This window comes from Pocillopora verrucosa, chromosome 10 (assembly GCF_036669915.1).
Source record: "Pocillopora verrucosa isolate sample1 chromosome 10, ASM3666991v2, whole genome shotgun sequence".
In the NCBI taxonomy this organism is placed as follows: domain Eukaryota; kingdom Metazoa; phylum Cnidaria; class Anthozoa; order Scleractinia; family Pocilloporidae; genus Pocillopora; species Pocillopora verrucosa.
The window spans coordinates 5,583,565-5,610,547 of record NC_089321.1 but is presented as its reverse complement, the minus strand read 5'-3'; the positions used below and the strand labels follow the sequence as shown (position 1 = coordinate 5,610,547).

General features: G+C 37.4%; 2 protein-coding genes across 3 annotated transcripts in view; one reads left to right on the top strand and one right to left on the bottom strand.

Moving 5' to 3' along the window:
- The window catches only part of LOC131773370 (mitogen-activated protein kinase kinase kinase 20), a 15,205-nt gene extending 3,502 nt beyond the window's left edge, over positions 1-11,703 (bottom strand). The window contains exons 1-20 of the mRNA XM_059089351.2: positions 11,472-11,703; positions 10,438-10,525; positions 9,542-9,634; positions 9,000-9,065; positions 8,429-8,457; positions 7,913-7,996; positions 7,637-7,690; positions 7,367-7,453; positions 6,627-6,701; positions 5,999-6,053; positions 5,685-5,736; positions 5,127-5,205; positions 4,713-4,772; positions 3,911-3,955; positions 3,795-3,825; positions 2,893-2,956; positions 1,908-1,980; positions 1,384-1,449; positions 778-876; positions 86-148 (exon numbers count right to left, since the gene is read on the bottom strand). Coding sequence (XP_058945334.2) covers positions 86-148; positions 778-876; positions 1,384-1,449; positions 1,908-1,980; positions 2,893-2,956; positions 3,795-3,825; positions 3,911-3,955; positions 4,713-4,772; positions 5,127-5,205; positions 5,685-5,736; positions 5,999-6,053; positions 6,627-6,701; positions 7,367-7,453; positions 7,637-7,690; positions 7,913-7,996; positions 8,429-8,457; positions 9,000-9,065; positions 9,542-9,634; positions 10,438-10,525; positions 11,472-11,615 — 1,407 coding nt within the window. The 5' untranslated portion in view covers positions 11,616-11,703. The remainder of the gene's footprint in view (positions 1-85; positions 149-777; positions 877-1,383; positions 1,450-1,907; positions 1,981-2,892; positions 2,957-3,794; positions 3,826-3,910; positions 3,956-4,712; positions 4,773-5,126; positions 5,206-5,684; positions 5,737-5,998; positions 6,054-6,626; positions 6,702-7,366; positions 7,454-7,636; positions 7,691-7,912; positions 7,997-8,428; positions 8,458-8,999; positions 9,066-9,541; positions 9,635-10,437; positions 10,526-11,471) is intronic.
- LOC131773369 (breast cancer type 1 susceptibility protein homolog) lies at positions 10,532-26,983 on the top strand. 2 transcript variants are annotated; one of them, XM_059089350.2, is made up of 21 exons: positions 10,532-10,821; positions 11,484-12,013; positions 12,156-12,209; positions 12,997-13,086; positions 13,539-13,630; positions 13,998-14,171; positions 15,136-15,196; positions 15,472-15,671; positions 16,082-19,690; positions 20,128-20,201; positions 20,598-20,736; positions 21,121-22,100; positions 22,565-22,652; positions 23,285-23,371; positions 23,892-23,932; positions 24,494-24,574; positions 24,883-24,949; positions 25,197-25,273; positions 25,614-25,674; positions 25,896-25,965; positions 26,458-26,983. In XM_059089350.2, the coding sequence occupies exons 2-21, from the start codon at positions 11,943-11,945 to the stop codon at positions 26,546-26,548; spliced, it is 6,207 nt and encodes a 2,068-aa protein (XP_058945333.2). In that variant the 5' UTR covers positions 10,532-10,821; positions 11,484-11,942; the 3' UTR covers positions 26,549-26,983. The 2 variants fall into 2 exon arrangements, with proteins under 2 accessions (XP_058945333.2, XP_066029363.1); XM_066173266.1 differs by lacking the exons at positions 10,532-10,821; positions 11,484-12,013; positions 12,156-12,209; ... (3 more) ...; positions 15,136-15,196; positions 15,472-15,671 and having other exon boundaries at positions 16,257-16,399; positions 16,483-19,690; positions 26,458-26,982.

Below are 26,983 nucleotides of genomic sequence, written 5' to 3'. Positions count from 1 at the left end.
ATTTGTCGCTGTCCTTCGAGGAAGATGTGGAAAAAGCGTAGCGGAAACAAACCACTGAGCGGAAACATTGAAAACTTATTCCCACCTTCACCAGAAGGAGAGCTGTCTCGTCTCCATCAACTTCCACGAACATCTTCCATTTGTGCTCCTGTTAGGGGGGGATAAAATTTAGTTGAAATATCGTGCCTTCTTCAGCAATGGATAAATTTATGTCCGGTTGTTTTGCATTGAATAATGGACAAAAATGTCAAATTTCGTTTCCTAATACTTTGATTGAATTCCTAATACTTAGAATGAGTTTACCTGACCCGTTCATTCCCAAGATGTCAGTAAAAACTCTCCTTATTGTCTGCCAGACAATTCTCATGATGTAAGCATGGAGAATTGAGTATTAGACCAAGTGATAATCCCCACATTAATAATTTTCTTGATTATCATCACTTGGCTGCTTGATATTGTAAGGAGAAATTCTTCCTTGGTCACTCAAGAGAGTTCAAGGGTCACACTATTCTTGCGACAGTTTACATGCACGTCTCATGAGGGCCGCGGCGCTTAATTGTAGAAATATCATCTTCAGTTTAAAATTCATTCGGATTTTGCCTTTGAAATCAATTCACGGCTGCAATAATCAAATCGCCCTTATCAGATAAGCACCGTTCCAGATGATTGATCTCGTTTGCTCTCTGTAACAGCGGCTTCAAATCCAAATTGAAGGCTTGAGTACAATCGCATGGAACAAAATTTTATCCAAGAAAGAATCTATACTAGGGCACCCACCTGTGAAGATTTTTCCATTCTACAATGATTACCGAATAAGAGAATGAGAGTTTGCTGTTGGGGTTGACTGCTTGCATAGCCATTTGTTGTAACATCATCCTGAATGCAAGGTGATAGAGTTAATATCGACTGAATGTCATACAATCAAAACCAAAGTAATTCCATAAGCCAATAGGAATAAAGAAGAATATCACAAGGAGCCAATGAGAACTCGAGGTAAAAACAGGTTTCCAGCCAAAAGCGCGGGAAAACGCGAGTGACCAGGTCACAGTTGGTTTTAATTTTGCAACTGATTAGTGGAGAGAGTGGCGCGAGTGTTTTTTTAGACCAGTCGCGGAGCGAAGAAAAGCAAAACTTACGAAGTACTTCGATACACAATTGGAAATTCCTCTGTGGCTTGTTAGACATGCATCACACACAAACTTGCTACGCTCTAACTGCACTAAAGTGCCACGAACTGACTCAAAAATGGCCATGGTCTAAGACGTTTATGAAAAAAGGGAACTTTGGAAGTTGTATTTATAATAATAACAAAGCAGAAAAAAAAACAAACAGAAAAAACAAACAGAAACAACAAACAGAAACAACTCTGCCTTAAACATGTACCATGGGTCGAAGAGGAGGAAAGTGCATCATCGACTCGCTCTCAGACCTCAAATGAACAATTTGCTCCTGCAAAAAGAAATAAAACAAAGACAAAGGATCTTGTTTTTCTTGATGATTGAAAGTAAAATACTCCGTAATCCGTTACTGATTGACAATCTTCTTACACATGAATTTGTAACTGTTAAAAAAAAAACAATTTTCAATGAAATCTCTCGTACTCGTCGCTTAGCAGTAAACTCCGCCAAACCGTTTGGCAGTGCAGCTTAAAATATCATAGAGTAATCCTTCTTAAAAGATCTCACAAAAGGCCTTTCTTTGTCGTTCCTTTGACGTTCTATAAATATCCTTCTAGAATTTTTACCGTCGCCTTCCAGAAATCTTTCCACCACACTGTAAAGGTCATTCAGGTTGTCATGGAAACTTAATTTTAGCTAAAAAAAAGCATTTCGAAGTTGACTTAGATGCCTTGCGATGACCAATCAAATTTCGCAAATTCCTTAGCTTGAAATATAGCACACATTTACCATCAACTCAATCCTGTGACCGAAGGATTCTATTCCAAGAGTTACCAACTGCTCGTCTGTAAGCACGATGAGCCTGCGCAATAAAAAAAAAAAAAAAAAATTTATACCCACGATTGCTAATTTAATGCTATACACGAACGACTTCCAGCTGTATCCATTTTTAATCCATTAAAAAATGAATAATTTTCCGTGAATGCAATTTTGAACGACATTCTTGCCTTAAAATGATTGAACTACATAGTTTGAAGCTTGCGTGGAATCATGGATACGGATTGTTAACTGGGTGAGTGGATGATAGAACTGACTGACTGCTTGAAAATCTGAGTCACGCACTGATTGACGGACTGACGGACTGACTAATTGACTGTCTGTTAAACTGATTGACTGATAGAATAACTGACTCATATACAAACTGTCACAATAACTGAAATAATATTGATTTTATTTAGACTAACTGACAGACGGATTGACTGTTTGTTTGAATGATTGACGGACAAACTATAACTAACTGACAGGGTAATTTAGTATTATCAACCGAGTTGATTAACTATATGACTAACTTTTTGATTGACTAACTGCCTGACTGACTCACTGAATAAATGACTGACTTTCTGTTTAACTTACTGCCTGACTAACTGAGTGACTGACTTTCTGATTGACTGGCTGCCTAAGCGACTGACTGACTGACTGATTAAATTTCCTTATTGACTACCTGACTAAAATAACGCCCACTCAGTGACTAACAAACTTCATAGTATACATTAAATTTAATTTTGCGTTTCTGACCAAACTTCCTCACCAAAAATCTGCCTTCTACCAAATCCATGCACTACGACCATATCTATTTTGAAATACAACAGAACACATATCAGCTAGGGGGAATGCAAACTATTATTATTAAAAATTTCAAATAGAACAACTCAAATAGGCACAAATGGATAGATAGAACAAGCACGTTCCCTCTAGAATTGAACGAAAAACTAACCTTCTCCCAGTAATATGATTATCTTGGAACAGTGGTAAATACGTCACAAGGTCTTTATGCCCACCTGTAAACAGATTAAGAAAATTTAGCTAACAAGGCTTAGCATTCTGAATTAGCCCTTCAACCCCCAAGAGTGACTGGCATTTAATTTCTCCTTATAACATCAGCCCTGAATCAAACATTAAGGTCATGAGAATAAGGGAAATGATCAACAACTAAAGAACTCTTGACTGTTAAACAACTTCTCCTTTTCAGACCCTTAAGAAATGTATAGAGAACAGTATGGAGAAGATGCATACTGATGTTAGCTAGGGTGTAACGGGTTAGATGCAAATTGAAACTTTTACAAAATAAGAGCATTAAAAAATGTTAAGTAAACAATATACATATAAACAATGATTTGGTTTTATCAACTGAGTTGATAAAATAAATGTAAATTTGCCACTGTAAAGAATGTCTTGAGCTGATACTTCAATCGTTAGCCCTTTTGTCAGAGCAACGATGGCTTTCAGCTTTAGAAACTGTTTACGGTAGTCAATTTACATCATTACCTCAGGTTACAAAAAAATTATAACCACCCATTACCAATGCAGAACCACAATTTCCTTCAGCTTTAGAAACTGTTTACAGTAGCCAATTTACATCATTAACTCAGGTTACAAAAAAAATTATAACCACCCGTTACCAATACAACCACAATTTCTTTACAAACTTCCCTAGTATCTATTTAGGAGAGGCTGACTTAGGCTGTACCACACAAAGGTCAAATGAATGGTAGTGTAGTCCTAGTCACCAAGCTCCACTCATCTGTGAATACTTCTAGCTACATATTTCATGGTTTTCTGTAGAGCTATTTTTTTTAATCTGCAACATTGTACAAGTAATTTCTGCTGGTCACTTACTGTTCTGTGCAACTTGCTGCAGCCATAAACACTGAAATATATCACACAGGATTAATCATTCAACACATAAAAAGAAAAAGCATAGAATGAAGTTAAAAGACAGCAAACAAAATTACCACATCATTCTCTGTCCAGGCATTAACATCATGTTTGTCCAGAACCTGAAGGGAAATAGAGACAATGTTTTAGGTAGGCATTAAGTGTTGTTGAATGGAAGAGGAGGTAGCTTCTTGGGAAAAAAATGCTTAACTCTTGAAAGGAAAATCCTGGTTTTAGCAAGACCCCACTTAATAGCAGTGCCTCTCTTCACAAGGAAGTAAAAAAGGACTTTTTGATGGACTAGCATATCACCCAGGAGAGTGGTGATACACTAAGTCATTTCATGCAGCAGATATTAAGTTACATTGCGGCAGCTATGTGAGTCAGCCCCCAGCAGGTCCACAATCCAAAAAAAATGTGCATTATAAAATTATGCCCTGTACAAGAATTGCTGTGTTTACTTCAATAGGCTGATATGAAAGACATTACATGTCTATGTCTGGCATTCAGCCATCACAGTCCAAAAACCAACAAACAAATAACAGCAAAAACAACAGCAACAACATCAACAGCAAAATGAAACAAAAACAATCACAAAAATCAGATAACTAAGGCCCTGGTAAAGACATTCAGTCTTCTCTGTGAAAGGAATGATTTACCAAAAAAAATTACAACATTAACTATCAAAGCAAATTTGAATGGTTTTCTAACTGACTAATTCAAGAAAAAAACTAGTCCAGTCTTGAATGATGTACTTTACAATTACGTTTTCATCAATCAGCAAATCATATTTCACTTTAATTCCATGTGTATTAATGTGAAACATGACTATGATGCAGAAAATACACACACTAATAATACTAATGATTCATTACATACCTTAGAAATAGACTGCAGCTCATTAATTTTCTTTTCTTTTTGTTGTACACGTACTTCTCTCTAAACAGGGAAAAACAGCCACTAAGTGTTCAATGCATTCAGCACAGCAAGATTGGCCAGGGCCCATATTTACTGGTCTTCAACTCCTCACAGAAGACTCACATTTCTTCATCACAAGATGAAGAAAAAAGTTAAAAATCTTATCCTAAATTAACAAGACGCAGTTCAGTACAGTAAGCACTTTGCCAACAATAACCACAAAATATCTGCAAATTGACAACTTTCCATTTGAAATAAAACCAATATTGGTCTCAATTCCTGAGTTGTAGTGTACAGTAAGTGTGTATCAAGAATTTACCTCCTGTTCATGAACAGTCAGTGGGTGTAAGGTGACACAGCAAAATAATTCCATACCTCACGCAGTTCTTTCTCCTTGTTTGTTAAATCTCTCTCTAACCTCTTGAGCCTACTCAACGTAGCATCTATTTCATTACTGAAAATTAAGTAAATTAACAACAAAACATAAGTAAAGAATAATTATTAATGAGCTTAACCCTTTAACTCCCAGAAGTGATTATCATGGAACCTCTCCCAATAATATCTATACATCATCCAGCAACAGGCAAATCAGAATACCCAAACTTATCAGGAAGAAATTGTTATCTTGATCTAATACCAAATTCACCAAACCTTTTGGCCAGTATTTGTGTAAAAGCTGGAGGGGAGAATTAAAAATCAGATCTTGGAAGTTAAAGGGTTAAGATCTACAGTGCAAACACCAAAAGCTCCTTACAGCTGTAGCTGAGGAAAAATTGAAACAACTCCCCATCCTTGTTCATTTAAACAATTAGCTAGTTGACATTGTTGAAATTTTTTAAAGAGTTCTCTCTGTAATCAATAGGGATCCTGCCGAACCAACAAAAAGGTATTTATTAACAGACAGAAATGTCTCTGAATATTTGATTAACCTACCTCCAATTCTTTTTCTGTTCAATGAAGGAGTCAGTTTCCTGTTGTAGAGAAGCTGGAAAAAAGATAAAATGACATAATACGAAACAATATCATAAGAATGCCGTAACAAAAGGTACTGAAGGTTTCTGATGATAACCCCCAAATGGTTTCTCTCCTTACTGTGCCAAAGACTTTCACTTATCACTTTTAGGTCATTGTCCCAAACATGTTTGTCATAGGTTGGTGATAGGTACCTAACATTAAAATCTAATTTTATTTTACTTGTTTGTGTACACTTGCATGCAATACTTAGTTATTAATACTATTGTACCTACCATCTCCACTCATGGATTTGAGTTCTGACAGAATCTCATTAAAATTTGGACGTTCCTGACAAAAGGAAAAAGTAACAATTACAGTAAATCAACCATAGAGTGCAATACATGTGAAACTGGAGGCTGATGCATGGATATCACAGATGCTACAATCAAAATCTCCCTTAAAAGAGTACTGCCATAGGACACATTTACAATTAAGTCCCCACCACCCTCTCCTAAAGCAACTTCCCCCCCCCTCCTTCTCCAAATGAAAATACTGTTAGTAATCAATATATATAACCATACTTATTGGTGAAGATAGTCAATTTTTTTAATAAGGTTAAATTAAACCTTTTGACTTCAAATGCTGATAGAGAAGGATTTTGCTCTTCATTTCTGTAGAAATCAGGGCAGTCCCTTTTCAAGGCACCATTAATTCCTTCACTGGTTCTTCCTCTATTTCTTCATTAGTTTGTATGAGGGTAACTGACTTCAAAACATCAACTTTTAGATTTCTACAAATGCTTTGGCCACTGACTAAAGGATTGTATTCCTTGATAATACTCCAAACCATAAATAGAACCAAACATGTATTTATCACCCATAATCAAATGATTCAGAACTACTAAGGATTAGTCATGACTACCTTTGGTTCTGTCAACCAACACTTTTTCATCAGCTTTGCAAACTTTTCTGGGCAGCTGCTTGGAATGGTCAACCTCTGGAAGATGAAGAAATCAATTACACTGTACAGATGATACATTTTACTCAACATAAAATTTGCACCTCAGAATAATTCAAAAAGTAGAAAAGTAAAGCATATTTAAAACTAAAATACCATGTTCTTTGGAAAATAATTGCAATGAAAATGAACCACACTTGACAAGTTCAGTACTGTCATAGCTTTAATTGTCATCATTATCATAACAAGTGGTTTTTGTAATATCCTGAAGAGCATACCAGGTATCTGTTGTCTAATTATTTCTTTATTATTCATTTATTAAAACAACCAAATCACAAACTACCAGCAAAGGCATTTATTCACAGGGAGCAGTCTGAGGCTGAATCTTAACTGTGCATCCTTCAGGGACAATAGCCTGTATGTTGATACATACATCAACATGTATTTCTTTAACCCTTTGACTTCTAAGGGTGACTAGCATGTAATTTCTCCCAATAATATCACTCCTGAATCACACATTAAGGTCATGAGAATAAGGGAAATGATCACCAACTAAAGAGGCTCTTGACTGTTTAACATATTCTCCTTGTCACCATCTCAGGAAATGTAAAAATTTCAGTATGGAGAAATTGCATACTGATATTAGGGAGCAAAAGGTTAAATTTCAAAATGTTTTTTGGATTTACAAAATCTCTTTCATTTACCTCTTCCTCTTGCACAACCACCCATGCTACTTGGACACCAAGAAGTCCTTTAAATGGTACCTCTTGGGTAAGCATTTCCCATAACACCTAAAATAATTTTAAAAAAGGTTCATTCAAAATCACATAATGAGTCCAGTCAAAAACCAATTCCCATACTGGAGTAGCTCACATAATTATGTGCAATTGTAAGCCAGTTTCTCTGGAATACAGAATAATAAACTTTACTACATGTATATCAATAATCTGGAATGTGCACCATGATTCACTCACCACAGCATAAGAAAATGTATCAGAGGCTTCTGATATTGGCAGGCTTTGAATAACCTGAGTATACAACAAATAAGTCTAAATTTATAACTTGTCTGAGTATGTGTATATGCAATAAACTCAAACTGAGACCTTGCTCTAATTGATAGATGAAAGCTACAGTGAAGTGACATTCAACCCTTTTAAATGCAAGTGTAACCAAAAAGGAACTTTTGCTAGCAATAACTGTCACTGAAAGGTGAAGAGAAGAAAAAAAAAAGATAAGTAGGTTCTTCTTACCTCAGGAGCCATCCATGGGTATGTCCCCACCAGAGACATTTTAGTTGTGTTATTAAGGAATCTTGAAGTGCCAAAATCACAGATCTGTAACATTTCAAAATTGCACTATCTTACATATTTGGCGAAATTGCAGTTTGGAGCCATTGTCCTTAATTACATGACTTGTGCACATGTACATCTAATATCATATCAAATTATATGACTGTTTATGTTACCTAAACAGTCATATGTAAATATATGAACTTTGAGAAAATAAGAACATCCTGCTTGCTATCAGGATTTACATGTAAATATCAACATGTTACTTCTATGCAATGGAAATGAGGAAGGTACATGTCCATGTACATGAATGTTTTAAGGCAGGTGATATATTAAAAGTAGAATACATGTATTCTCAAAATGCCCTGCATGTCATTCATGTTATAAAACAGGATACACACTATTCTTAAAGGCACAATTGTTCAGTATGATTCATGAATCTTGCTGTATTGTACACTGTAATAGATCCACACTTACTTTGACTGTCAAGTCAGAGCAAATCACCACTGCAAAACAAAACAGTTAAGGTAAAGTGAGTTTATACAGCTTTAAATTGTAAATGGAAAGTTACTTAATAATATCTAAGCTAACTAAAGGTTTTACCGGTAATTATTTTCCTGATGATAATAATTACTACTACATTTCTTATTATCCAAGATCAATCATTAATAATGTATTTTACCACACCCAATATAATAATATTATCAACTGACAGATATCATTCAAATTTGAACTCAGACTTTCTTCCAAAGGCTAAAACGACATCTGACTCAAGATCAGGAAACATCAATTGCAATAAATAATGTGCAACATGTATATATACATCTTTTGAAATCATCAAGTAGTAACTCTAAATAACTTTGAAATATTTTACCTTGGTGTAAAATTTAAGATAATCTAGTTTGATTGTGGTATTGCAATTTCAAGCTTTCATTATCCACTGACATCAATCTCATTTTTACAGGTATTTCAGTACCAACTCACTGTTTCTTGAGCCTAGTTCATAAGGCTGTTGATTGAGCAAGATCAAATATTTTAAAATATTTACCATTTTTTGACTTCAGATCTCTGTGAATCACCTTCACTGGGGCTTCATTGTGGAGGTAATTGATACCTGTAAATATATGGGGAACAATAAAAATGATTGGTGTTTATTAACACATTGAATATTATACATGTACCCTGCACAATATGTATTATTTGTTATTAGTACTTGTAAATAATAAATCCCTGATAGAAATTTGTGACCAGATAACTCTAGAACTGGGTTTCTTTGACCTATTACCTGTCACAACTTATATCATCTTAAAAAGTGCCTGGTGGTTCATAGAGATACTTTGATGTGTTCTCTCAATGAGATTGAAGTGTCTTTCCCAAAAACATGTCACACAATGACCCTATCCCCTTCCCTGCTAAGTCTAACAAGCTACCTGTTGGGCTATTACATATCCCATGCTGGTTGATACATGCTTGAGAAAATTGGGTAATTGGTCAATGCCACCAATGTGATTCTGTGTTGTATACAAATGTTTGAAAATAACTTTCATTGCACACAGAAACCCCTTTCAATTAGAATGAACTTTTGCTTACCAAGAGCAATCTCAGTGGACCATTGTAGAATCTGGTCAAAATTAAGCTTATTGTTTGTGAGATGATCATACAAACATCCACTGGCAGCATATTCTGAAAAATGGAGTAACATAGTCAACACTAATACATTACTTATATACAAGACTTTGGGGTTTCCTGCGGTGATTAGCATTTTTGTGAATACTTTATAGTGAATACAATATCAGACAAATAATGAGACTTAATAAGCCATTTTACAGTTGTGTACTTAGTTGCCAAGCTTTTGATTTGGAGTGAGGCTGAAGGTGACCTTGTTGTGATAGAGACCAGTATCTTGTTAGCATGATAACAAAGTAATTTACATTTGAAAAGCAGCAAGGTTTGTGTCATAACAAGATCAACCTTAGCCTTACTCCTGTTCAAAGGCTTGGCAACCAAGTACACAACTGTAAAATGGACTATTATCTTTAGCATCCCTAATTGGAATTTGGAATCATGAGAAACTTGCGAGATAAATAAGGAATTAAAGTTCTTTTGGAGATCAGCTACTGTCTGTACCTTTAATCAACACATATTGAAGCCTTTTTTTTTTTTATCCTAATCAGGGTTAAAATGGATGTTGTTGCTATTATAAAATCCTATACCTAGCCTTGTACATGCTTAGGCTTATAATACATATAGCTGCCTCACAAATATTATATTATAATCACCCATTTTCAATCCCAAACCTTGCTTACACCAGTAAATCTTTATTGGAAAGTATTCCCAGAACACTGAAATTTGAAGAGCACTCACATCGAAACAACAAAAAAGTGGTAATAGTAAATAAAAATTTTTTTTACAAACAAGTCGTGGGCTTCAATTTTGGGTAAACAATGTCATCATGCAGATACATTAGAGTTAATTAAGCTGCTCACCTGTCACAAGGCAAAAGTTGGGCTGAGAATTTACTGCTCCATAAAACTTGATGATATGCTTGTGACTGAGCATGCTCAGAATACTGGCCTAAAACACACGTCCATAATAAATTTAAGTGCGCATATAAACATCTTGAAGATGACAGCTTATGTTACTGAGAGGAAGATTCTCAAAGTTCAATACTTGGACTACCCTTGACTGAAGTTAAGCATTAATTTCAAGTAGCAATGTTACAAAACCTCAGCACTGAGTTGGAGTCTTTCAGATAAAACAACAACGAAATGCAAGCCGAATACAATCACACGGCAACATGTATCATTCAACCAAATCTCTACATGGAGGTCTTTGCGATAATTATGTCTGCCTCTTGACTTGAAAATGAGGTAAGATTGAGACAAGGTGATTTTGCTTTTGACATACTTACATGTAAGTAAAAAGCTAAGAAGCCCTTAAGTACATGTTGAGTGAGATCTTAGCGTGTAAATGTTCTCTCGTCAAAAGCGCTAAAAACTTAAGTGCAATTCATATAGAATTATGCATCTCAAAACAGCATCAGTCAGTTAAAAGATCAACCCAATTCTAAATAAATCAACATGTGTTACAGCGACTTGTAAGCTTCGACACCTACATGCTTTAAGATCACGAAGCCGTGTGTTTGGGACGGACAACACAACTGTGAATTGTAACCCTCAACAATATTAAATTACATCGTTGCTGTAAAGCGAGTGAGTACAATTAAAAAACATTGTCGATCTCATAGGTAAACACACATTTATGGTTTAAAAGATGGCTTAAAATTGAAAATAGCGTGAACTTTCCAAGAGCGGGGTGATAAAATTAGAACACAGGTGAGATTTACCTCATTGAAATGCACATGCCTTTCAAAGGCATGTAATTTGTGAGAAGTCTTAAAAAATTTGATTTAAATCTGGTCCAAATGTCTAGTTTCCTAACAAAAGATTATGCGTTTAGACTTGACTGACAAAGGGTCATGCAACTTCCTACCGCGTGTAACCATTTGATTACAACTTGCCTCTTTTCCTAGACTCAAGATTTTCTTCACCGCTACCTCTTTATCTTGCGATTTCCACCTCGCTCTATAGACAGAGCCAAACGCACCTCCACCGCATTTCTCGAAGAATTCGAGATCTTCAAAATCAATCTGGACATAGGCCATGGTTGACGTTTTTGGACTACATCTCCGAGCTAAAAAAAGGCTACGGATCTTTCTGCCGAGCGCTAACTAGAACGTGTTTCAGATGACTTAAGAGGGAACTCGTTCGAAACTGGTCAGCAGTCAGCAGTAAGAAAGAAATATTAGGAAGAAATTTATGACGTCACGAAAGTTGTCAGTTCATGGCCGTGAAAGACTGGAAACCAAGATTCCCAGGCGCGAACTTCAAGAAATGGCGCCTCGTAATATTCCTGGTTGTTGTATCTCTCAGTTTTTAGTAAAGTTTTAGCGGTTTTCTACTCATTAAGTCCTTTCGGTATAGAAGCAAAGATGTCTTTGATAGTGAAAGATGTTTTAGATGCCCTTCAACAGATGCAAAAGAGTCTGGAGTGTTCGATTTGGTATGAATGCATTTAGCGTCTCCTAAACTTATGCAACATTTATCTTTTGCGATTTACCTAAATGTTTTGAGGTCTAAAAGAGTAAGTTGTTCATTTTATCTCGTTGAATTCTTCATAATATTACAAAATTACTTCTTAATAGCCTTGAATTGTTGAAGGATCCTCACTCAACGAAATGTAATCACCAGTTTTGTGGGTAAGTTACGATGCGTATACATGTAAGCTTTATACAAGTTTGTCAACAAGTACAATAAGTTGCTCATTTTGGATTTCCATTTTCTTTTTACACGATATTTAAATAAAGTTCCATTTCACACATTGTGTCCTCCTTCTCCACATCTTTTCTTGCTTGAAAGACCTTAGTGCAAGTATTGTGTAAGACTGTTTACAGTTACAGTCTATAATTTTTTTCTAAGTTACATGTACTGTTCTTACTGTCCTTTAGGAAGACAACTTGCCAAAATACTTATTCCTCAGGGTATATCTCACTTAAATCTGTCACTGGAGAAGCCCCAGAAGATCCATGTATTTGAACAAAAATTTGGAAACAGCCTTATTTATTGATTAATTTTTTTTTTTATTTATTTAGTGTTTTTTTCCTTCCACTGGGCCATCTGGCTCTAGCATGAAGGGTGATTTTAGGGGGCTTGTGGCTGGGTTGAGGGTTGTGCAAACCAGCCAGGAGTTCTAGCACCTTGGAGTGTGACTGTAGAGCAAGAGCCCCCTAGCCTTGATTTGTGACTTCAATATGAAAGCTAATTTTGCAATCAACCTGTAATATGTTACAGTATCTACATCAAATTTTAATTGATCTTCTTCAGAGATAGAGCTGTTGACATGTTGCTGGATGAGTGCAATGGATGAGTGCAATACTTCCACAAGCTGATTTTGTTGTCACTGATAAAAAAAATAGATGAGTATTAAATAACTGTTTTTGTGGCTAGCCGAAGCTTGTTTAATATTCTTTTTGTTAAAAATTACAGTCATTGCATCAAGCAAGTTCTTGAAAAGAGCAGTAAGAAGTCAAAATACAAATGGTATTGCCCACTCTGCAAGACTCCAGTTTCTAAAAGGTATATTGATATCCTTTCTTTGTTGTTTACTCTTTAATTAAACTAGATTGAATCTTTGTTCTTTGTTATATTTATGAGAATACCCTTTGAATGTCTATGTATGGATGAATTGAAAAAAAGAACAGCTTTGTCAAATAAGCAAACAAAGATCACAGGCTTTTAATCCATTTAAAAAATGGAATACAAAGCAAAAACAAAGAACTTTTGGTACACATTTTTTCTCCTGTGCAGGGAGCTGGGTTGGTTGAAATCACATCAACAGTGATGTTTTAGTAAAAGCATTGAACAGAATTGTAGTGGTACATGTTGGCTGCAATAGGGCTAATTGAGCTTTGAAATATTTTGCACAATGCACATGCAAATGCCATAGGAAATTAGGACATTCTTATTTTATTATTTACAAAAATGAATTAGAAGGTTTTAATTTTTCTCTTTTTCCTCACTGTGTGTAGGAGCCTTACACCAAACCCTAGACTAAATGAAATTGCTGCTGCAGTGCGTAATTTACAGGGAGCTATTCAAGAAGATACAGGGATTCCAACAGGTAAGAACTGCAACATGTCAAACTGACTACCTCATCCGTTAGGAAGTGCTCTTTCCAAGAGAAATATTTGTGAGTATTCAGGGCAATCACTCTGGGTCTGCAAGGGGGGTTTCTTCTTCACAATCCCTGGGGAGTTTTGTGCTGGAAGTTTCATGAAATCAAATGCTAAATTCCTTTCAAGATCCTCAATGGTTTTTAAAAGCTCCTGAAATTTTAAAAAGTTTTTAATTATTAAGGATCTTGGCAATAATCTTTAAAATCTGTGTAAATTCTTTTTGACTAATTGGCAGTGTTTTGATTTATAACTATTGTTCCTTTACACTGTATTGTACCATTACATACATATGTAGTGTTTGTTTTGTTTCAGGCTCACCACCTTCACAGCCACTCAAGCCACTTATTACAGTCTATGATAAAGGAAGTGTTGATCCAGATTCTATTCATTGTCCAACCCCACAAAAATGTGTCAGCAAACAGAAAAATGTAGGGCAGAAAGTTTCCAGAAGCAAGAATCCTTTCAGCATATATGTTGATGACAATGGTTTGTGTTTCATCCTTCATTCCAAAATTTGACTGTTATGAGATAAATGGTGTAAAAGTTGGTTCATTTCAAATGCTTTAACACCATAATTCAACATTAACCTTTTGACTCCCAGATCAAATTTGTAATTCTCCTTACTATCAATCATACAACTCATATAATGTTAATTCAGAGAATTTAATATTGGATCAACTAATTATCCCCAAATTGATGTTTTTCTTTATTCTCATCATTTATCTGGTTTATATTGTATTGATATTGTAAGGAGAAATTCTGTCTTGGTCACTCATGGGAGTTAAAGGATTAACCCTTCAATCTTAGAAGGGCTCATGCAATCCTATAGAAAACCTTAGTCAAAGCCAGACAGGTCATATGATAATGCACAGTATATCAGAAGAACAATATTTACATCTGAGGGAAAGATAGCTCTGGCCATCAAATTTAAACTACAGAATTTTGCATAGTAGCCAGGTAATTCTTTAATGTCTGATGTATATAGAACACCTTTCCACATTTTCCTTGCTCCTAACATATTTCCTCACTGTTCAATTGGTAGTAATGTACAGTTAATATCTGGGAAGCACACTTTCGAATCCTGTCCAGGTCAAGTTTCTTTAGTCTTCTTTCTTTTGCAATTTCTGTAACGGCAGCTCACCTTGAAGAGTAGTATTCAATGGACTACATGTATTTTCTACTGATTTCATTTAGTAATGATTAGATCCTTTAAGGGAGTGAAAAGCCTACAAGGCTTTGCCTTGCTCCCAACATGTGGATTCATGTATATACATGTACATTGTAGCTCTGTTGGTGGTAGTATCTGGGAAGCCTGGGTTCAAATCCTGTTAAAGCCTGAATTTTTCCTGGCTTTTAACAGTACTTGAAATTTCTTCAATTACAGCTGACCTTTGTCTGTGAGGATCATTTTACCACTTTTCTTTACGATTATTCCTATTTTAAACTATAGATGATGCTGACCATTCTCTGCAGAATAAAAAGCCTGAAGCTGTGTCTAATGTCAACATAAGGTGAGATTTAAAGTTAACTGTACAAGTTTAAACTGGTGAACAGACATTTGATAAAACCTATGAGCATGTGCAGTTACAATTTTGTTTTCTTTGTCAGTTAATGATTAATTGCCCATAATTTGATTTTAAATTTAAAGAAGGAAAGGATTGGAAAGAAATAAGTCTTTTGAGATGCAACTATGGTGTATGGGCATCAAGCATTTTTTTCCTCATGTTTGGTTTTTTGTCTTTTCCGTTTGAATGTTATCATGTTATCATGTTCTCCACATGATTAGGTCAATGCTGGGACCAATATCAACACAAAAAGCAACAAACAGTGCAAAGTCAAAGAAGTCTTTCAACACAAGACAGACGAGAAGCTCCAGAAGAACGGCCCCAAAAAATCTCCTCAAGGAAAACACAAATGGAAACTCTGTCAATGAAGAATTACTTCATATGATAGATACGTTGCCATTCCAACCACTTTTAAAAGCAGGTCAGAAAGTTTATCTATTTATATGTACACTTGTGCTTTAATTAATGTGTTTTTATCATTGTGAATATAGTTTTGTTGTTAATCGTTTTTGCTAATATTTTGTTTTTTTCTTCTCATTATGATAAGCAATGCAAGATTGTCAAAATAAGCCAGCAACCAGCGCATTACGTTGTCTTCTTAGTAAAACATGCCAAATGCTTGTAGCTCCCAGAGCCCTTCGCTGTGGATAGACCTTAGACCTTTAGTGCCTCCTACTTTGTGTCATTGTCTGGTTACTCAAAATATTTTTGACAACCCCAGCCACGGCATTTTTAGTACTTATATAGTGTGTACAGAGTGTGTGATTTAAGATCTTCATGTGCATATACACGTACACGTCTAATGTGCTAATTCTGTGTTGAAATTCTAAGGTTCAACATCTCAGGCGATAGATGGAGCTTCAATGGCAGGTGAAACTGAGCAGGATCATGCTATTACAACCAACCAAGGGTCATCCCAGTTAGTTGAATCTGAATGCCTCGTTAATTGTCAAACCATAGACTGTAAAGGGAGACGACAGATTGCTTCTGGACAGCCTAAACGCGCTGTGTGTTCAAAAACTGTTGCCGAGGCCGACTCCTCTATGAAGACAAGTCCTCGTGACAACTCAGTGTTCATTGAAAACAAGATTTCTCTTTCGCCAACCTTGGCACCAGTACCTGTAAAAGGAGATAACAATGGAGATGAAGGTGCAGTGTCCAGCACCAAGTGTGAGTGTTTTTCACCAAGTAGTTTAGATACTATGCAAAGTGTTTCTATTTTGCCATCGCAGGATTGTCTTGAACGTCGATGTGAAGTAGTCGTGGGGGAGATCCAAATAAGAAATCAAGAGGAAGCGTCTCCTAAAAGGGAAGAATTCTTAATTGAGGGTGTTAGCGAAAGCGAGGCTATCAAAATCGAGAGTTCTGCAAGAAATGCTCAAGAGGGACCGTTATTGACCTGCAAAAATAGACGAAATAACGATAATGTTTCACCTCAGTCTTTAAAGAAAGGGTTACAATCTGAAGGCTTTTCTAGTAGTTCCAAGAATCGTGTGCAGGGAAGTTTGGACTTTGAAGGTTTAGTTTCCTTGTTTGATGATCCTTTTATGAGTAAAGATGTAGTGGAACTATCAAAAGCGGATGAAAGTTCAAAACAACATCCAGATACCAGTCAACACGAAGAAGAGACGTTTTCATCCACCCGAGCAAGTTTTGCTGATTGTGAAGAATCACAGAATCAAGCAGCCGAATCTGATTTGTGCGAACGAGTTAAGATGAGGCGAAGGCGTCGAACATCGCAGATTCCGTTGCCAACAAACAAACGTTCTGAAGCTTCAAAGAAATCTCTGCAGTTGAGAACCAAGACAAAAAAGAGATGTGCAGAAGCTGCAGCTACTGTAACTAGCGACGATCAAAGGTTTTCTGAAAACACTCGCAAGAAGTTAAAACAAGTTGAGGATCCTTTGCTTAATAAGAAGTCTCCTTTCAAAGACGAAACGAAGGAATTACAGAAAGATGAAGAAAATAGCGAAGAAATGCATACTAATGGAATGATTTTGCTCTCGGTGAAACATGATGAACAAGCTCAAGAATATTCCACATTCGGAAGTGATAGCAGTAAGACCGTGCTTTCAAGCGAGATTATTCAAGCCAGTGTTTCTTCCTCCGATATATCTCCTGCGACAGTCATCAATCCAATGATTGCCCATGTTGATCAAGGTGGAGAAAACCTGCTAAAAAGAAAGGAAACAGAAGGATCAAACTCGCAAAGAAACAAGGAAAACGATCAGAGTGAAGTCAGCAAACACAACAGCGTGATAGAGAGTAGACTGAGTGAGGATGAAAAGACTAGAGAGTGTCCTCAAATAAAACTGGTTTTGGATAGAAATAAAGAAAATCAAGCAAACCACGAAACGCAAGACCAGGAAAGCACATACAAAGAGGAAGAAACGGGAAACGAAAAGAGAAAACATCGTGAAGAAGAAGCAGACTGGAGTGGATCAAAACAAGAAGCATCAAAGAAACGTCATCAGCAGCCTCAGTCCTTTTACTCAAAAGGGATGTCACTGACGGCAAGTGGTCACCAAGGGTTACCAGTCCAGAAAGAAGTGGAGGAACACGAGTCTGATTTGGTTAATACAACTGATTCCTCTAGATCATTACCAGAGCTAGAACTTAAACAGAAAGCCCATTTGACGAGTTCTTTTACGTGGCATTCTCAGGAACACACTGCAACTGAAGTAAAAGAGATTGTGGACGGTTTTAATTGTAAATTTTTGGATGAGGCCCAACATTTAACATCTCAGAAATTAAGTCAGAAAGGGCAATTCTCAGGTGACACTCCAACACAAAGTTCATTAGAATTTTTGGATGCCATGACGCCATGTTTGTTTGGAAACGACGGCCTGGAAACTTCAGTCGGAGACCTAAACAGCCCTCATAAAACAACAGATTCCAGAACTCCTTCCTGCAGTGACGGCGAAACTGAAGAAGAGAACAGCTTGGATATGCAAAAAGATGGCTGCCTGAGCGGAAATTCTCGAGATAGTATCGGGGTCGAATATGGGAATGTTGAGCGAGAGAAAGTCGTTGACTTGGCCCATTGCCCTAATGGTGTTGGGGAGGTAACGTCCAATACAGACGGAACTCAGAGCTTTGAGACGAGTCAAAGCATATCGGTTCTTCATGGTTTGGAATTTCCGCCACATGATCAATCCCAAGATAGTACTAACTGCAGCGAAAACATACCAGACCTTGGCAGATCTTCACAGCATTTCCAAAAGCAATCTGAAGACGATGCCCCAAGGACGGAACCGCCTCCCAAGAAAACAAGAAAAATCGAGATGATTTCGACATCACAAGATGATACATATTCAGATATTTCACTTAGGCCAGGGAGTGGTCCGATAATCAGTAAGAGTCGTGAATCGGAGTGCATGGAATGTGAGGTCATACCACCTACTCCACTGGTTAAACCTGTCACAAAACATGCTCTTAGCAACCTAGATCAGTCTCATTCGAGGTTGTCACATCCCAATTCAAAGCTGCACAGGAATAACGACGTGAAATCTCGATTGGAAAATCCAGTTGTTAGACGAAGTAGGCGAAGTAAGAGCCCTCGTGTTTCAAAATCTGCAACGTCCAGTTCTACATGTTCTTCTACTAGCAGTGAACAGAGCGAAAACAGCACGTCTTTATTGAAGAACCTCGAGACCATCGTGCCTGACTTTAGCAAGGAGTTTGAGTCTTCACAAGGCAGGAAGCCAGGAAATGCAATCACTGAATGGGACGCCACGCCTAGTCAATCACCTGATGACTTCGAAATAAATAAGAATTTTTGTGATAAAACACTACCTGATCGTTGCGTTTCCCAAGACAAAACTTTCAGTCAAAGTTCTTACAATGAGATTCGATCCGATGTTTTAAATTCTAAAGAAAGAGCTTGTAAGAACTTGGGTGATATGCCTTGCCCTGATGCAGAAAAAACAAATTCGTCGCCACAAACATGCAGTTTAGATAGACAAAAAGTTCACGGTGACGTACAGGATTCGTTTTCCTGGACAGGTACAGAACACAAAAGAAATTCTCAAATTTCTCCTGTCCCTTCGTATAATGATATTGCGCATAAAAACACTGAGGACGTAATTGATGTTTTCAAGCACAAATTAAGAGGGGCAAGTGTGCGCGACAGCGGTGAACAAGACTGTTTCCATGGTGATTATGATGAAGGGGACATCTCCCTTGGAGACGATGTAAGGCGCAAAAATCCTTTCGGTGTTAGGAATGAAGGGGATGCCCTTGCTAGTGATAATGAGGTAGATTCTTCAAGTGATGAAGTTCTACTGATGCCCGTGTTTCTCCCCAAGTCGTCTGAATCTCATCCAAATGACAATTGCAGTGAAGATGACGAGGATGATGAAGAGGAATTGCAGTTCTTTTCACAGGAACTAATTCCATCTGACGAGGAGAGATATGACGACAACGATGACGATGGAATATGTGAGTACTTTTTCTTTCGATTTTCAGTTGATTTACTATTTCTTATCAAAACTAGAAAATGGTATTTTTGAATTAACAGCTTTTCAGCGGATGAGGTTATTTGTAAAAATTAGTAAACGACGTTAACGACGATTTGAAATCGTCCACACTCCATCATCACGTAGAACTGAATGTGATTACAAAGTAGCTAAGATCCACTCCAAACGTCTTTCACAAACTGTTCTCATGGCCGTTGTCGTTGTTGGTCTCCCAAGAACATGTTGTACATGTATGTCTAAGATTTTAAAATCGAATTTCAAAAGAACTGCACCGATACATCTCTCTCATGAAAATCCATCTTCTCACATACATGCACTACTGAATACGCAAACTGAACGGAATTTGTAAACTGCATGCTAAATTGTGAACTAAAGGATTCAAATAATCGTATCCTCTAGCTTCGTGTAAAGCGTTGGACAGTACTGGTGCTTCGTCGGCTACAGTTTTATCAGAAGCTGCCGCCTCTACTCAGGTAGGTCTTTTCATTCAATCACTAACTCCTCCATATCGAGTTATCGTGTTACAATGGACAGTATTTGAAGGCTTACATGTACTTAAATATCTCTGATCGTCATTCCTTAATTTACGTTGCCATGGAGAGTCTGACATTTCTTTCCGCAGACAATGGGGTTAAAGAGCTCTTCACATGCAGTAAAACCCCGATATGATGTTATTACAGAGGCCAGGCTAAATTTCTATGTAATTTTTGGGCGTAAAACATAATTTAAAGCGTGCTGAAGTCTCAGTTGTGGAGAGGCTGGTTGTTGTACCTACAACCAAAGAAATTTACCCTCAAGCCCCTCACAGACTAGAGTTACTTGTACTTTATTTGATTGAATAGGAGTGGAATTTTTTTTTTCTTTTTCAGAAAATGGAGGTTCTTCGCCAGGATGTTGAAGCGATGGAAAAAGAGATGGACGAGCTAAGAGCTTATCTTGCTGAAACAGACGAGCAACAAAAGGAAGGAAACATAGAAATAGATGATGACGTGGACTGCATGGAAGAAGGTACAGCTGTACATGTAAAGGAACTTGTTTGAGCTCATTGTGTGTTATTCTTCTTAATGCAGATTCATTTGTCAAATCTGAAATTTGTATCTTCAATACTGGAATGACATTGTGGTTGGTTGTAAGGCTTGATTGAAAACATATAGCTTTCATTGCAGTGATTTCGATCTCCCCTTCCTCCTCCGTTTGCCATTTTGTGACCATTGTAAACCGAGAAAAAGAGAGGCGTAGTCGCAAAAATTACTGACTTGATTAAATTAATCCAAGGTAAAAGTAAAGTAAAGTCGGTATTACCCAACAAATTATTGGTTAGCTGTAATTGTGACTTGAACTCTTCCTTCCAAAAAAGCCGTTTACACTTTCAGATTAATTTTACAATTTAAGATCCTCGTGATAGTGCCATCATAACGTCTTCACTCACTCCACCCCCACCGCTTACACCCAAGAGCATCCCTCCCATGCGGCAACTGTCCTCTCCCCTGAAAAACGCTTCGCGCTATCTAAATCAGGAGGGGCAATCGTCAGATGAAGATGAAGACATTGCTGGTGAGGAAATAACTACCAGCATTACAGAGGAATACTGCGAACTAAGAAATACGCCTTGTAACGGAAAAGAGAATCTTGAAGAGAACGAAAATGCTGTCAGATCGCGCTCACGGAAGCGTGCTTTGTCACCTAGTCACGAAGATGATGGATTAAGCATCACAGCGGTCGGAAACCGACAAGATAAGACGCCTTCTCCACCGCGCAGTTCCCGTGAGATTAAAAAATCTCAGGAAAGAGATGAAGGTTTAATTGTTATTGACGATAGGGACCCTGTGAATTCTAAGACTGGGTCTCTTTTGCTTGTTAAGAGGAGAAAAGTAGTCGATGAACTTGTCCCCAGAAAATCTCCAGTTGTTAGCTTGCTGTTTACGAGAAAAGTGAAAGATGTCAATGCGGCCAGTCATTCTCCAATATCACATGGGTTGGCAAAAGGACTATCGCCTATAAAGAAGAGATCTCCTTTCATTTATTCACGCAAGCGCTCTGCTGAAGCCTCCACGATCTCTGGAAGGAACTCTACGGGGCCACTGTCACATAAAACTGCGTCTCGTGACGATATGCCGCATGACCGAGCACGTGTTGTGACACGTGATGCTCGATCCCAAGAAAGTACATCAAGAGATTCTCTGTCAGCTGATGGCCTGTTGATTGAGGGTGTGTCCCGTGCTCAATGTCGGTTATCCGATGAGACATTCATAGAACTGAGCACTGCCACGAACACACCAGAGAGCCCGAGGAACCGGAAGAAGGACAACTTAAGAAGTGAGAAGACTAAACCTCCATCTTTTGTGGCTACTCGTCTAAACAGGAAGCAGCTGGTAAGTATATCGCTTGCTCTGGAACTTGAGATTTCTATCCCCCTATAATTATTGTTATTCAATTAGAATGAGAAAAAAGTCGTTTGAGGTGGTCAGCGGAAGTTCTCCAGGGCCGACAGAAAGCGCCAACTGACAGATTTTAAGAATGACGCTCGGGTCGTTCTTAGGATTTTTGCAACGACTCGTCCAAACAATTGTCTCGGCGATCCTTTACACCGACCAAATACATCAGAAATGAGCTTAAATGTGAAGCTTTCAATAACTTTTCCACAAGTGGCTGCCACTGGTGTAACAGGCGAGTTACGTCCCAATCATCAAAAAATCAGGAGCATTTGATGATCTTTTGCAGCATGTATGGAACGTATGGAATACTTTGTGTTATCCTTCTTTTTTGAACTAAAACATTTAATGTATTCAGTCAGGCCGGTTATCGCTGTAGCTTACAATTGTTGATCTAATTGCAGGCGGAAGCTCGTGTTCTTGCCGAAACGTATGGCGGGAAGCTGGCTAGCGAATTTAACAGCAAGACTACTCACGTGATCATGGCAACAGGTTGGTAAATATTGTCTGGTACGTCGTTTTAAGTGTACTATTGAGAATTCCTCATCACCCGGATGCTCACTGTGTGACCAACGGTATGTGTACATGTATCACAAATTTCCAGATTTCTCTACATACCGTATTACGTAAAATTTTGCGTGAGGGTTTTGTCCTTCTCTCTTTTTTTTTTTTTTTTTTTTTCAGTTCTACATGACTAAAATTTTTTATTTAATATTTCTCTATTTAATTTTAATTTTTTTTTGTCCAGGAAGTAGAGCTTTAACAAAGAACGAAACCTATCACTTGTATTTTTCAAGTTTTCTGATTCATCAAGTTGTACGTAGAGAAGTTGCCGGGTAATTGATTTATAAATGTGTGTTTATATTGAGTCTGACAACGAAACATAAGAATTTAAACTTGATTCTCGTAAGGAGTGTTTTATTGACTGAAAGTAGTAAATTTTTTTTTTGAGGGGGGGGGGGGGCTTAGTTTTATTTTGAGGGATTTTTTATCAAAGAAGATTATTGTGGCGGATCAGGTACAAGAATGTTTGACTTATCAAACATCATTAAATTTATCATAAAACATAATAAGGTCAAATTGTGTTCTAAGATGATAACGGCAATGAATTTTGCTCCTTTCAGATGAAAACATGCAGGTGACACGTCATAGTTATACCATGAAGTACCTACTGGGATTGGCTCTTGGCAAATGGATTGTCAGTCATCACTGTAAGTTCACAGTGTCAGTTTGCCAGTCGAGTCCGATATACCTTTGCTACTCTCCGCTTCGCTATCCTACTTTTCTTTCTTGCTACAGTAATCATGCCTTTTGTGTTTTGAAGCAAGCGCTATTAACCAAGTGCTAGGTCAACAAGGCTGGATATAAACCCATCTTTCCAGCTCGAAAAGCCAATCAAAGCCCAGGGGTCGCATCGTCGTGCGACCTCGTGTAGCTAGCCTTACTATGAAGAGTGATTGAACGCTTGTTTAGTGCACGTCATTTCCATGATATTTTCCAGTTTGATAGTAGGCAGATTACTCTGAGTACACCTCAAAAGGAAAGAAAAGTAGCCACATACATCGAGTTTCTCTTTTGCGCAGAAAAGTGTTTTTAGCAGCAACTAAATTTCAATGTGGTTACGTCATTTGACTTTGCTGCATTTTGCATGACAGCAGTTGAATTGCGACAAAAAATGTTTTCTTCGTGTGTCTTCTTTTTGCAACAATTTTCCCTTTTCTTCTTTTTTAGGGATCACTGCGTGTATTGCAGCCAAAGCACTTGTAGCGGAGGTAAGTAGGTCTTCAATATTAGCACATATATATTTACTTTTCGTTATTTTTATGGGTTGGACGATTTCAGCTTTAAAGCTGGACTAGAGTACTTATTCTAGCCTCCGTGTAATTCAGTGAATGTCCGCCCGCTAATTTACCAGTCCGTTTGTCTGACTGTCTTTTCGATCATTCGCTTGAAAAAATCACGCGCGAGAGAAACATATTTTCGATTAGTTTAAGGCTACTTACCCATGGATTGTTTCATAATGGCACCATCCCTTGAATGCCACAGTTACATTTTTTCCACAATCAAGGGGAGAATAACAAGCGTTCACTCCTTAACCCTTTAACCCCTAAGAGTGACTGGCTTCTACTTTCTCCTCACAGTACCACCCTTGAATCAAATGTTAAGGTCATGAGAATAAAGGAAATGATCATCAATTTAGGAAGCTCCTGATTTTCAGACAAATTCTTCTTGTCAGCTCCAGAGGAAATGAAAGGAGAACAGAATATGGGGGATATGAATACCGATGTTAGCGTGTAAAGGGTTAAGAGTTATACATTATTTTTTTTCCTCAGGCGGATTATGAAGTAAGGGGTGACGCTGGTCTTGGACAAACTTCTATCCCTTGCTTGGCAAGAACAGCTAGAAGTAAGAAGGTATGTCTAAAAAAATATATGCCTTTGTTAGGAAATGAAACAATACCAAACGTTTAAATTTGTACCTAACACTCTGTAGCATTTACCACTCAACTAGCCTCTGTATGCGATGAAAGTGAGATTTTATACAAAACCCCGATTAATTTCGCAAGCGGTAGACTTCGTTGTTATTGCGATGTAGCACCGAACTTAAGATCTCACGAACATCGGTTGAACCCAGCTGACCAGTTGAAGGTTTTCTCTTGCTTGGTCTTGCCTTCTAGGTATATCTCTCCCAAAACTCGTCTCCTACTTATTATTTTTTCCAGGAAGCACTATTGTTCGAAGACTTCCACGTTCTCTGCTTTGGCAAGTTTAGTGCAGCGGTCGCAAAAGGTACTTCTTTTGAATTGTCTGCTCCTTGTAAAGATTTGTGGCATTAAAGTGAATTTTGAGAAGCTGTTCAGTTGTGAGCCTTTATAGCTCTTACATCTTGCATAAAATCTCATCTTTTTTTAATTTCTTAAATAGCCTGCAGAACAGGTGTGATTTTTTTGCGTTTTCAGGCGAACGGAGGCAAGCGCGAGGCGAGCGGCGCAAAAAATGACTTTATTAAATGGCTTTTTTTTTCCTTCAACTACAGACCAGCTCAGCCAGCTTTTAAAATTTTGTGGAGCACGTGTCTTTTCCGATGTTGAAAATTTAAAAAGAATCGGAAAGGTGAGTCTATTTGTTCTCCTCTTTTAATTTCATTTTCATTTCTTCATGTTTCCTTATATATTTTGTCTCTTTTGTTTGTTTGTGTTTTTTTTCTCTTTAACTCATTGTCATTTTCCAAATTCTAGATAAGGATGTAGCCTTTTAAGGTAGTGCAACGCATGTCTTTAATAAGAAAAGTGGTGACTTATAATAACAGAACTAACTAGCATGCCCTAAATTACCTGTATGGCGAAAGTGTTGCTCCATCTCCCATCCCCCTTCCCTCTTCCTTCCCCGACTTAAAAACACTTCCGATGCATCCCCTGAGCTTGGCATTAAGTGAATGCTATTGTCTTTCTAGGATGGCCGAAAAGTTGTTGTCCTTGATAAAGATACGAAAACAAACATTGATCACTTGAACGGTAAGGCTCATTCTCTTAGTTCTACGCTGTGCTACAGTCAACATTTCACCTTGTTTTTGTTTTTTGTTCTTGTCAGTTTTTTTTGTTACGCTGTCACTTCTCATATGAAAACTGATTACCTTTATCTTGTTTGAAACAATTTTATTTTTGGCCATTGTTCCTTTTTCTACTAAGTTAATATTATCATCTTTTTTACACATCTTTCTTCCTTTGTGTCACAGCTGTCTGTCGTCACTTGAACACGATCCCTGTGTCTTTAGAATGGGTAACAGACAGCATAGCAAATTACAAGTAAGTACTGTACGTAGAACTAGCCTACCTCAACGACACAATATACGTTTGCTGTTTTATCGTAGGCTGCTGCTCTTCCCCAACCCCCATCCGCTCCAATCTCCTTTCGCACGTCATAGTTGAAAGAACCGTGGTCCACTGATTATTGCGCTGGAAATCGCCCGAATTGAGCCCCTCAATCAAAAGTACTAGCCTACTTGCTTTGTTGACTTTCACCGAGGTTAACCCTTTAACCCCTAAGAGTGACTAACATCTAATTTCTCCTTACAATATCACCCCTGAATCATACATGTAAGTCACGAGAACCAAGGAAGTGATCACTGACTGGAGAAGCTCTTGATCGTTCAACAGCTTAGGAAAGTAGAGAATAGTACGCAGACTGTGTTTACTTATTTTAGATTGTAAAGGCTTGATTTGTGTACAAATTTGTAGTTAATTACTTCTCACTCTTCTCTTGTTCCCTTTTCCCTTTTGTTTACTACTTGTCCTCAGGGTTCAAGATTTAAAAGATTACGCCATCAAAATGGACGATCAGAGGCATACAGACAAGTCTTCTCTTAACCAAGATGTCTTAATTCTGTGAATGGAAATGGTGTATTTAAATTAGATGTGGTATAAAAGAAACTGCGAAATAATTTGATTAAAACGTGGTAGTTTGCTTTTTTAAAACATCCTTGGAAAAATTGTGGACAGGACTATCATAGAGGCAGAAAATTCTTCTCGCCCAGTCACTCAGGTAACTCCCCACGGGGAGAGTTAGAGTAGGGAAATATTTTAATACACTTCTGAATCGCACACATATATTGTGATACGGTGTAAATAGAGCGTATAAGTTGAAAGAGAAACTGAAAAAGCATATTAACTTTTAAATGATACTTTCCTTCTTTTACTGCCCACAAACAGGTCTAGAAAAGGTTTAACCCTTAAACGTAAAAGATTCTTTGATATCTCGAACGTGATAGTTTGATTATTATATTAAAGAATGAAGAGCCATGAATGGGCAGTTCTCTCCGATTAC

Bases quoted from the DNA above. Each gene is read 5' to 3' on its own strand.
- LOC131773369 (XM_059089350.2), top strand. From the start codon at position 11,943: ATGTCTTTGATAGTGAAAGATGTTTTAGATGCCCTTCAACAGATGCAA. The intron at 22,653-23,284 runs GTTGGTAAATAT...TGCTCCTTTCAG, and splicing joins TCACGTGATCATGGCAACAG to ATGAAAACATGCAGGTGACA. The intron at 25,274-25,613 runs GTGAGTCTATTT...TTGTCTTTCTAG, and splicing joins ATTTAAAAAGAATCGGAAAG to GATGGCCGAAAAGTTGTTGT.